This window comes from Meles meles, chromosome 1, assembly GCF_922984935.1.
Source record: "Meles meles chromosome 1, mMelMel3.1 paternal haplotype, whole genome shotgun sequence".
Taxonomy (NCBI): Eukaryota; Metazoa; Chordata; class Mammalia; order Carnivora; family Mustelidae; genus Meles; species Meles meles.
The window spans coordinates 143,799,828-143,811,627 of NC_060066.1; the positions used below are offsets into that span (position 1 = coordinate 143,799,828).

At 37.0% G+C, this 11,800-nt stretch overlaps 1 protein-coding gene across 17 annotated transcripts in view; it reads left to right on the forward strand.

The window, feature by feature from the left end:
- Window positions 1-5,129, forward strand: part of ODF2L (outer dense fiber of sperm tails 2 like) — a 36,135-nt gene extending 31,006 nt beyond the window's left edge. For all 17 annotated transcript variants that reach the window (XM_046022870.1, XM_046022842.1, XM_046022862.1 and 14 more), the window contains 2 exons: window positions 2,068-2,193; window positions 4,393-5,129. In XM_046022870.1, coding sequence (XP_045878826.1) covers window positions 2,068-2,193; window positions 4,393-4,521 — 255 coding nt within the window. In that variant the 3' untranslated portion in view covers window positions 4,522-5,129. The remainder of the gene's footprint in view (window positions 1-2,067; window positions 2,194-4,392) is intronic.
- The last annotated feature ends 6,671 nt before the right edge of the window (window positions 5,130-11,800 follow it).

Below are 11,800 nucleotides of genomic sequence, written 5' to 3' on the forward strand. Positions count from 1 at the left end.
AGCTTGTAATTGCCCAGGTTCAGCTCGTGGGTCACATGGAGGTCACACCGTTTTCTTTTTTTTTAAGATTTTATTTATATATTTGACAGAGATCACAAGTGAGCAGAGAGGCAGGCAGAGAGAGAGGAGGAAGCAGGCTCCCTGCCGAGCAGAGAGCCTGATGCGGGGCTCAATCCCAGGACCTTGGGATCATGACCTGAGCCGAAGGCAGAGGCTTTAACCCACTAAGCCACCCAGGTGCCCCAAGTCACATCTTTCTGATAACCTCCTCCAACAGACCTGGCCTCAACTCTCAGGACACTCATAGTCAAGGGGAAAGATAATATATTAACAGACAAGTGTCATCCAGCGTGTTGGTGCTACAACAGAGGGAGGGTACAAGGTACACAAGAGAAGATTGTTAGTTTATTGTCGGGGGTGGAGGTTGGAAATAACGCAGGAGGGTCTTAACAGGTAAATTTATCAAATGACTTGAAAATGTAGTCTTGAAAGGACTTAAGGTGGGCTTTGGAGTCCAGCTAGAACTGGATTTGAATTCTGGCTCTGACGCATTACACCCTGACCCAGAGTGAATCACTTCTTGAAATTCTAGTTTCTTAATTAGTGAAATGGAGATGATGAGTTTCCTCATCAGATTGAATGATGCCAAAAAGAGATTGTCTATTCCAAGACGACTCTCAGATGTATATCTCCACCCCGGACTTCTGTCTCTCCTGAAAACTAGAGTCAGATATTATGCTGCTTACTTGATATCTCAAACTTAACATGTCCCATACCAAATTGTCTTTCCCTCTAAACTCTTCCATCCATGTCTTTCTCAAGTTTGTTAATGGCAACTCCATGTAAGTTAGATAAAATCTGATATCACTGAAGTGTGACTCTTACATCACAAGTGCTATATACATATATACATATAGATGTGTGTGTGTGTATATATATATGTATGTATGTATGTATGTATTTTTTTTTAACTCTGGGAAACTAGATTTATTTTGAAAGATACATCCTTGGATAAAAGCTACGTTGTAAAATGTATTGCCAATGATAGAAATGTAATCAGATTTCTCAGCCCCATCAACCTTTGGAAGGAACATAAAAGACTTTCTCCTAGAAATGCTAGGTGTCTAAGATTCCTTCTGAGAAGTTTTCAGAGTCCCCAGCGATGTGTCTGCCTTCTTTCTCTCCTGTGCACTGGAATGTGGGGCTGTCTGTCTCTAGTTCCTGCCAGGTGAAGAGTGCCGTCACTGCCTTGACACTCTTGTCCAAACTGAGGACATTGTCAAAGGCTCTTTCTCGTGTAGCTTCAGATCCTGCTAGCATCCCTCATACTTCTGCCCTTGGAATTGGTGCAAAAAAATCTTTGTAAATTACTTTATAATAACTTAGAACTGGGTTTGCAGGAGCATGATTAGAGGACAGTCCTTCCCACTAGATCCTTGCTCCTTAACTAGTCCTAGTCTCAGCTCTTACTCTTGTGGCTCCAACCCAACATTCTTTCAAATAGGCTCCCACATAGCTGAATCGTTGGATGAACATAGCTAAGCTAGCTTTCTGCTAAAATAAGCAATCATAGAAATAAGAGAACTCAAATTCAGAGCGCTCTGCGAGTGAATGAATGAAAAACCAGTCTCTTGTTGCATATGTGAGTGAAGTGTCTACATCTCATGCCCTGCCTCATCTCATCTACCCAGTCTGCCTTCCGCACTGAACGAGAACTTGCTGTGCTCTACCCCCACTCTGAACACCTCGGTGAATGTAAATCCATGCAACATGCCAGCTGGTCTCAATAGGTTATAAAAATATAATGCTGGGCAAAACACCTACCTGAGTCACAGAGGACTGCAAATATGTATTCTTATTCCATCCCAGGCTAATTTTGCAGATACTTTTACTGCAAAGAGAAGTAAACATACTTATGTTATTTGTGTTTCCTCAGGATAGAACATCTTCAAATATTTTGTAATTAAACTGTTCAGAAAAAGAAGTACAGTCTAAGTATGACAAGGCTTTAGATCATACTCAAAAAAAGCATATTTAGTTATTTTGCTCTTTTAATGAAAATTACAGGTTTCTGAAGAAATAGAGAAAATGTCATCTAGAGAGAGGGCTTTACAGATTAAAATATTAAATCTGGAAACTGAGCTTAGAAAGAAAAATGAAGAACAAAATCAACTTGTTTGCAAAATGAACAGTGTAAGTATTAGTATGGCTTAATGTATTTTCATAAAAAATAAATTAGCAGTTAACATTCTTACCCTGTAGTTTAGTTAAAGTATGAAGTGAGCAGAATCAGGACTCGTGCTTTACTGGTAATATTAAGAATAACAAATAATATAAATCATAAAAATTTTAAATGTCATTATTATGCCAAAGAATAACTACCCTGCATCCTTGGTAGCTCCCAGCACATTTCCCCAAGTCTCATCAGGCCCTTTCCTGCGTATTACTTTCGCACAACAGCTGCTTAGTGAATTATACTGAGGAATTTCTGGTACGAATTTTTCAATTTTTAAGATACACAATTTAAACTATTATGAGTTAGACTTTGATATCTGTCTTGAGTAATGAATATTATACTTTAAAAATGAGTTTGTATTAAGTAATACTCAGTGTTGTTATATCTGCATTTAAGATAGGTGCTGTGGGCCACTCAGCCATGAAATGAGAATCCCAAATTCACTGTTTAATTAATCTTCTGATGTCTTTTCCAAAGTATTCATGAAAATAGTCAATTGGCATAAGATACTATGAAAGCTATCACTAGTCGTGACTAAATTACTTGAAAACGGTCTACTCGATGATATAGAAAATGATGATACTTTATCTTTTCTGAGAGCCGGAGGTGCAGCAAATACTATTTTTTCATTCCCAAGTTTCTAAAAAGTTGAAAACGTGAAAGGTTCAAAACTTAAATGATTTTTGTTATGCAATATTAATTTAATTTTATCACCATCAAAATTTCCGTGGCAGTTTAATCAGAACAAACATTTCTCACTTTTCATGTAGCATGGGTCTGCTCTTTATTCTAAATCTCTTTTATTTATATGTTTATTTTTAAATTTTCTTTTCTCACCATCAGAATTTCTGACACTATAAAGCATGTGTTATTAAAGCTTCTGAAGAAATAAGTAGTGAGATGAGTTGGGTTTCTCTATAATGTTCTCAGTGCTTGATTAAATCTGCCAAAATAAAAAAGTTTAAGACGTGGTGTTCTATTAAACTTGCTAATTTTTATGGTAATAATCTAGAATTCTAAGCAAAGATTTAGATATTGCTGAGTGTGTGTGTTCTGTGGGCAGGTCAGTATTTATTTTGTATACATGTCCTAGCTCCAGTTGAGTTGTAAGCAGCCTAAGAGTCGGTCTCTTAGTTGGTTATACTCTAGTGTCCTCTACAGTGCCCTGCCCACAAGCAGGCTTCTTTGGATTTTCTGCCCCAGTGCTTCAGCTGGAGCAGGGTGAATGCACAGACCCAAGCTTAACCTGGGCTGCCCTGCCTGAAGCCTGAAATGCTGGGGAGTCCAACAGATTATCCTAAAATCCATGAACATTTTACATTCTCCCCTACAATCGAGGTGTGTTCTTATTAATATTTTCCCCTCCAAACTGTTGAGTAGAACTGTTGTTTCACAAAGATTCACTGTATTCATTCTGTGACTTTGTGTAGCCCAGCCTAGCACATTGCGTCATACCACTCCACTGCCCCCAAGGGGTATTGCTCATTTTCAGAAGGTATCACGTGTCATTGACTACCAGATAGGAAGGAAATAAAAGATTTCTCTTCTTAAGGTGCCTACATTTCAGTTGGAAACTAGATGTTATTTGCAGCCTGTCTATCTGAAGTATTTTCAGTGAGTAGATCTACTTGAGAATTTATATGCAACCGAATATTTTTAAAAAATATATATTAGGCTTTTAATTTTTCCCTCAGAGAACGCCTATTATAATAATGAGAGTTCTTTTTATTTTTAAAGGATTCTAAAAATAAAATGTTCATATTATCAAAACTAAAAGTCTGTCACTTTTTAAGATAACAAAAGTCTTACAGTATAAAATATGAAAATGGCAAAAACTGGTATTAAAATAGGTCATGTTAAATGTAATGAAAAATAGTTATGATGGTTTTAAATAAAATCTTTTATGTTAATCATGTTAAATATGTAATCATTTGGCGTTGATTGTATTACAACAAACTATATCACAGTAAGATCAACCATGTGTGTACTTTGTTATGCTGGATTTTAAAGAAAAGTGAGCTCTAAGGTAAGTTGTTAATGCACAGACAGATGTTAGAATTCCCTCTTAAAAAATTAAAAATTATAAATTTTACATTATAACTCTACCCTTTGATATGAATGTCATTATTGATTATCTTTATTTTTTCTTTATTTAGAAAGCACAACACCAGGAAGTGTGTTTGAAGGAAATACAACATAGTCTTGAAAAGTCGGAGAATCAAAATGAGAGTATTAGGAATTATTTACAGTTTCTTAAAACTTCTTATGTCACAATGTTTGGATAAATGGTTGGATTTATTTTCTAGAAGCAATTGGATTTTACTCTAAGTCTAAAACATGATTAGGTACAAAAATAATAATAAATATACTTTAATTTATGGGTGGTAGTAGTAGAGTTTTTATGTGATTTTTTAAAATACAATTTATTATCCATTTGCAAACTTTAAAATAAGATACAGATGTTAGTATTCCTTTTTGCTGGATAATTTTCATTTAGCTCTGGTCCAAATACCTATTTAAATTATATTGATTTTTAGAATGGTTTTCACACACACAAAAAAAGCCAGAATCATTTTTTGTGAGTCTGTAGCCATCATTTAAGTGAATTTGTAATAAATCTAGGCCAGTTTTAAGCCAAATACATGATTTTGAATAACATATATAACATATATAGTTGTTTTACTTTGTGGTTATATATATATATTTTTTCCTTGATTTTATAGATATATGTCTATAAAATCAAGGAAAATATTCTGGATATTAATTGTTAATAATAGTATAATTATATGGGACACCTGGGTGGTTCATTTGGTTAAGTGGCTGCCTTCAACTCAGGTCATGATCCTAGGGTTTTGGGATCAAGCCCTACAACGGGCTCCTTGCTCTGCGGGGAATCTGCTTCTCCCTCTCCCTGCTGCTCCCCCTGCTTGTGTTCTCTCTCTCTCAAATAAACAAATAAAATCTTTTTAAAAAATAGTATAATTATATGCTTTCTAAAGATACCAAATGTCAAATTAATACTCTTTCAAGATGATGCCATTATAATTTCTATGAGGCTTTTAATAGAGAATATTAACTCATAGTGACAGATGAAAACATGTTGGTATACATTGTTTGTTTATAGAGTGGGCATTGGGCTCTCCTATGAGTTTGTAGTCTCTTTTCTGTTTCATTTTTTATTAGTGATTGTCTGGGATTGTCATTGTAGACCTTCTAACGCCCTAAATTAACTAAAAGATTAAAGAGAAGAACTTGTTCCACCCCTTTCCATAGCCAACTCCCTTGGGATGATCAAAATAAGCACTGTTAATACCAAGAAGTTGTAGGATAAGGTCTTCATTATTGCAGTGACATAAAAGAGATACCAAGAACTTACTCCCCCCAGTCTCCTACCGGATGTGCTAAGGCAGGATGCTCTAAAAGGGGACTACTGATGTCAACAAGGAATCAGGTAATAGGATCTCCTCTCAGACAATGGCTTGGGGGCTGTTTATTCAAAGAGCACTCAGGTCTCAAAAGATCATTCAGAGAAGCAAACTGTGTACTACATGGTCCAGCCTATGAACAGAGCTGTCTCCCCAAGAGGTTTTATCCTCTTCTCTGACTAGAAATGGGATCCTGCTTCTCTCTGGTGGGTCCCCCTCACTCCTAAGACTGCCATAGGAGATATTTGTCAATGACCTAACTGCTTACTTGTATTTTTCTTAAAATAGCTTAATATAGTAATTTCAGGAACTGGCCATGTTTTTTGCCCAACAGTTGCTAACAATATTAATGTTGCCTTTTTTTTTTTAATCATACTTCTTTTACCAAAACACGTACTTGACCCTTGTGGTCCTTTCTTCACCACCTAAGGCAAAGAGAGATTTAAGAAATACTGCAACGAAAGGAAACTAAGGTTCTTGAGTACTGTGCACTAGACTGCACTCTTGAAGGGCAGAACTATCCCTTCCTCATATTTCTATTCCAGCCACCACACAATAGCCAGTATGTAGTAGATGCTTGGCTGATGTTCGTGGATAGATGGATGAATGGATGTTGAGAGAGAAAGGTATTTATATTCCTCTTTTACATATGAAAAAAAAATGTAGGTGTAGAAGGACTAACTACCATAATTACGGTATAAAACTCTTAAATTTTAAAGTTGACATTTGAGCTCTTCTTCTGATTCTAAAATTAGCATTCTGCGTACTGTGCTATTTTGCTGTTGCAAGCGACAGTGGCATTGCTCTTATTTACTGAGGACTCATCGTGTGCAGGACAAAGCTCCCTGTGTGGGATATGTACTAACTTATTTAATCTTTACACTTAGTAGCGCTTAATGGGTGCTATTAGTTCCATTTATTTTTCAGGAAACCCAAACACAGAAAGGTTTCTTGTCCAAGGCCACAGACTTAGTAAGTGGCAGGCATCCAGAGTCTCTGCTCTTAACTTTGACCGTACTACCTTCATATACATTTCATAAATAAAGGTAGAGGTTTCTTAGAACTATCATGCATTTACCTCCTCTATGAATATTTCCTTTTTATTTACTTCTAATATTTACCAAGGTAGTTTGTGCCTGTGTGTTAAGAATTAGTCACTGCAGTGTTTCAGATAGACTGTGGAAGGAAATGACTACTGTGGAGTCCCTGGGGTTGGTATTCAGATGCTCCTGACAAAGGAAAATAGGAAGTGTGCCAGACCCTAGGAGAACTGTAGCCTGGAGGACAGACATTGGGCTCTTCTGGTGCCAAACTCAGCATCAGGGAGGCCCAGAGTCAGTGCCCTGGTGTTCCTGAACACTGTCCTTTCTGCCAGCTCTCCACCATCCCAGAAACTTGTCCCATGGTGCTGACAGCCTGACAGGTTTTCTCTATCCTTGATATTCAGGGCCTCAAGTCTTTCTTGAGTCCTAAAAGTTTTTCCCATTATTTATACAATTATTATCTCTCCACATGTTCTTTTCTTCCTCCTTGTTTTGTCTTCTGGATATGATCTCCACACAACTTGCCTTTTCCCCTGGGATCTGTCACAGGGTATCTTGTGAGGTATTTCCACCTGATTTTTCTGACCTGTAATGTGGTTCTCAAGGGTAGTCATTCTCTTTCTGTTGGATATTGAGTTTCTAATTAAGAACTCATGTTTTTTAGTTTCTAAAAGTATTGGGTTTGGGGTTCTTTTTGTTTGTTTAGTACTGTAATTCCATTATATTTTCATTAAAATTCTCATCTGTTTCTTCCATTGGTTCTACTACAGTAGGAATCTCGAGTTTCTGTTCTGCTGGCCATCTTTCTTTCCAGACCCCATATGAATTTTAATTTTCCTTGCCTCCTCATGGTTGTGGTTCCCTCAATACCTGTCAGCAGCCTGCCCTGCACATTTCTTGGGCAGTAGCAAACCAGGTGGTGAAAGGCAGATGGCTTCAGTTCTCATGGCCTGAGATCAGCTACCCTCAGCTGAAGGGCTGTGAAAAACCATTCTGCTCCCAGATGTTTTCAGTCATGAGAATCAGTTCTTCTCAACTACCAAGAGTGGAAGCACTTCACTCCACTGAAGAGCCCGCTTCAAGGTGTTCTGGAGTCCATAAGTTTGCTGAAGCGAACAAAATGCAAAAGTCCCCAGTGGAGGGGAACCACAGGCATTGTTGTCTGTACCGAGAATATTGCACAGTAACTTAAAGAATGAATTCAATCTATATGCTGGTTTGAGATTTGCTCATAATTTTTATTTATAAATTTTTTATTTTAAACTTAAGAGTCAAAGAATTATGTATTTGGTATGATTCACCTCTTGTAATAAAAAAAATGTCTCATGAGTAAGTTGACATACGTTGGTATAAGCATGGAGAAAGGTGTTGAGAAGCCTACATGCCTTGGTAGGGATGGAGGAAATAGTAGTTATTCCACTTATTCCAGTGTGAGTATTTGCTAGTCAGTTAATAAAAAATGTAAAGGTTGGAGGACAGTCATGTTAGGGAGTAGAAGAGTAGGACTAGTGAGAGGTTATGGTCTGATAATGAAGTACTGGAATTAGGTTTTCACAGGGGGGATTAGTTAGGGACAAGGAAAAAGTGAGAAGTCTGCTTGAGGTGGAGTAGAGGTCACTGGCGTGCAGGGTGCCGTGTCACTGAGAAGGTGTGGGCGTTGAAGCCCTCTAGAGTGTGGAAGGGATTGGAGTAGAGCTGAAGGGCAAGCATCCTAGTTAGATGTAAGCAGATGAGTAGGTCACTGTGCTAAGGAATGAAATTTTAAAACTCTACCACTGGTTTCTGATGACATTTAGAATAATATCCAAAATCCTTGACAGAACCCTTAAATTCTTGCATGTTTTGGCCCTCAGGTCCCTGGCCTCATGGCTCTGCCCACTTCCTCACCCTCTCCTACCATTTTCCTCCTCACCCACTATGCCCAATTGCAATTGGTTTCCTTGAAAACTGAGTTCATTCCTACTTGCCTTTTGAAATACTCTTTCCCCTACTTTGGCCTGACTAGATCCTCCTCATTCTTTCAATTCGCTTCCTACTCTTTTCTTTCTGAACTGGCAATTTTTTATCTGTGTGATCATGTCATATTTGTCTTACTAGACTTTAACAGTGGGATTTACTGTTCTGTAGCCTACATCTAACAGGGTGCCTGGCACATAGCAGCCACTAAGTATTTTTTGTTGGTTAGGTAGCTGGAGGGATGGTGATACTGCCATTAGTTCTGGGCTTCAAAGTAGGGTGAGAGGAGTTGCCAGGAAAAGTAGGGGAGTTATATTGTCTTGAAGAATGAGTAGCTAGCTCTCCTGCTGGCTGCAGGAGAAGCAGTTTCCTGGGTGAGGAGACAGGTTTCCTTTCAGGCAGAGGTGGAGTCTGAAGAGAATCAGGGGCCAGGGGACCTTGCCTATAATCAGATGTGTGTCCCAGAGGCTACAGTGGAAAATGGAAGGGAGTTGGCATTGGGAGTGAGTCAAGAAAGTGGAATGGATTTTAAGAGGAATTTCTTTTTCTTGTCTAAGAATTAATAAAAGTCCCATGTGGTATCTTTTCTTCTGATACTACTGATTTGGGAAAGTTGTTTAAGTCCCAAGTATAACATTAGTGTTTTTGATTTAACATTGCAACCAATTGTGGTACTTTCCAATAACACTTCCACAAGAGGAAAAAATATTAAAAATAAGTAAATAACTGTTTTTCCTTAAAACAAGATTTCCTTAAGATTGTAAAGTTTAGGTACATTAAAAAAATGAGTATCTTGTTTGTTCTTTGGCATGACATGAGGTAGGGTTAGAGGGAAGGAGAACTGTTAGGAGCCCTCTCTATCATTTGTTATTTGATGAAGTTAATACTGACAACAGACTAAGCTTAAAACCAGAGAAATTAAGACTGTAATTAGCTGTCACATTATTTTAAATAAATATTTTAATTATAAACTGTGACCCCCTGTATGCAAGCTTAAGGTTTATTTTTTGCAATGTCTTTGTAAAGTAGATCTCTTTCCCATCATTAAAGTTCAATTTTTTTAAAGAACTGAATAGAAGGAGTGTCTGAATCTACTTTAAAAAATGGCAATTTCATTTTCATAATTAATGGTAATTAAAACTTCTTGAAGGTCACCTGAATACTATCTAAAACTTTTTTATACTTAAAAGATTTTGTTTTACTTCTATAGACAAGTACAGTTAATTCTTTAAAACTTCATAAGTTTTCATTTCCATGCTAGAACTCTATCTTGATTCTTACTATTTTGAACTTGTCTTATTTGAGAGTTCTATTTTAGCCTTTCTGATAGTGTTCATAAAATTGAAATGAGAAATAAGAATTTTAATTTTAAATGAGTTGACTCCTATTAAAACACTAAGCCTAACACTTAAGAATACAGTAGACACAAAGATTTCTATACTTTCTTTTTCCTGCCCAACATATAAATAGGTCTTACACATTAATAAAAATATGAATGTCGGTCTAATACAATAGCCAAAGAATAAAAACAGACAAAGCATAAGAGAAGAATTGCCAATGGCCAACAAATATATTTATAAGATGCTCAGTTTTAGTAGTAAAAAAGTGTAAGTGAAAAATGAATCTCTTTACCTCCTCTACAGTCATTTTAAAGAGGTAAATCCCACTTTTGAAAAGAGGTAAAATGATATTTCTCACTACCAGTGGGACTTACTGTTCCAGTTATCTCTGGGTATACCATAATATATTATTTTTCCACAGTTGGAGAGTTGTGTTGTTTTCATGTTTCCTCTGTTACAAACTTTTCTGCAGTGGATATCATCCTGCCTCTAATTATGACTTTAGGATAAATGCCTATTTGTAAATTATAGTATCAGATGCTGTGCAAGTTTTCAAGGTTCTTGAAACAGAATTGTTTGTGTCATTTGCTAAATAATTTTTAACTTAGGCATTTATCCTAAGGTAATTAGAAGGTGGGAACTACTTCTGTTTAGACCACTTCATTGCTTAGCTAATGCCTGGCACCTAGTGACAATTAAGTCTTGTCATTCAACATTCAAATGAACAGCAATATGGCCAAGTCATCTTTCAATTTTAGTTATACCTATAAAGTAGGACTGTGAACATACTCTGAAAATTACAAGGAGTTCTGAAATTATAAGTATTAGTATTTGTTTATAATTTTAGAAGTGCTATACTTGTATTTCTCATTTTTAGTTGATGTCAATGCAACTGAACCTGAAGCTGATTTTACTTTCCTACATGTCTATTTATTTGATATTCATTTGTATTATTTTTTTCAGAAATTTTATTTATTTTTGAGCTTTTTATTTTATTTTTTATTAACATATATTATTTGTTTCAGGGGACAGGTCTGTGATTCATCAGTCTTACACAATACACAGTGCTCACCATAGCACATACCTTACCCAGTGTACATCCCCGAACCACCCCATCCCTATCATCCCTCTCCCCTCCAGCACCCCTCAGTTTGTTTCCTGAGATTGAGTCTCTTATGGTTTGTCTCCCTCTCTGGCTTCATCTTGTTTCATTTTTTTCCTCTCTTCCCCTGTGATTCTCTGCCTTGTTTCTCAAGTTCTACATATGAGTGAGATCATATGATAGTTGTCTTTCTCTGATTGACTTATTTCACTAAGCATGATACCCTCTAGTTCCATCCACGTCATCACAAATGGCAAGATTTCATTTCTTTTGATGGCTGCATAGTATTCCATTGTGTATATATACCACATCTTCTTTATCCATTCATCTGTTGGTGGACATCTAGGTTCTTTCCATAGTTTGGCTATTGTAGACATTGCTGCTATTAACATTCAGGTGCATGTGCCCCTTCGGATCGCTACGTTTGTATCTTTAGGGTAAATACCCAGTAGTGCAATTGCTGGGTCATAGGGTAGCTCTATTTTCACCTTTTTGAGGAACCTCCATGCTGTTTTCCAGAGTGGTTGCACCAGCTCACATTCCCACCAACAGTGTAGGAGGGGTTCCCCTTTCTCCGCATCCTCGCCAGCATCTGTCATTCCCTGACTTGTTAATTTTAGCCATTCTGACTGGTGTGAGGTGATATCTCATCGTGGCTTTGATTTGTATTTCCCTGATGCCGAGTGACGTGGAGCACT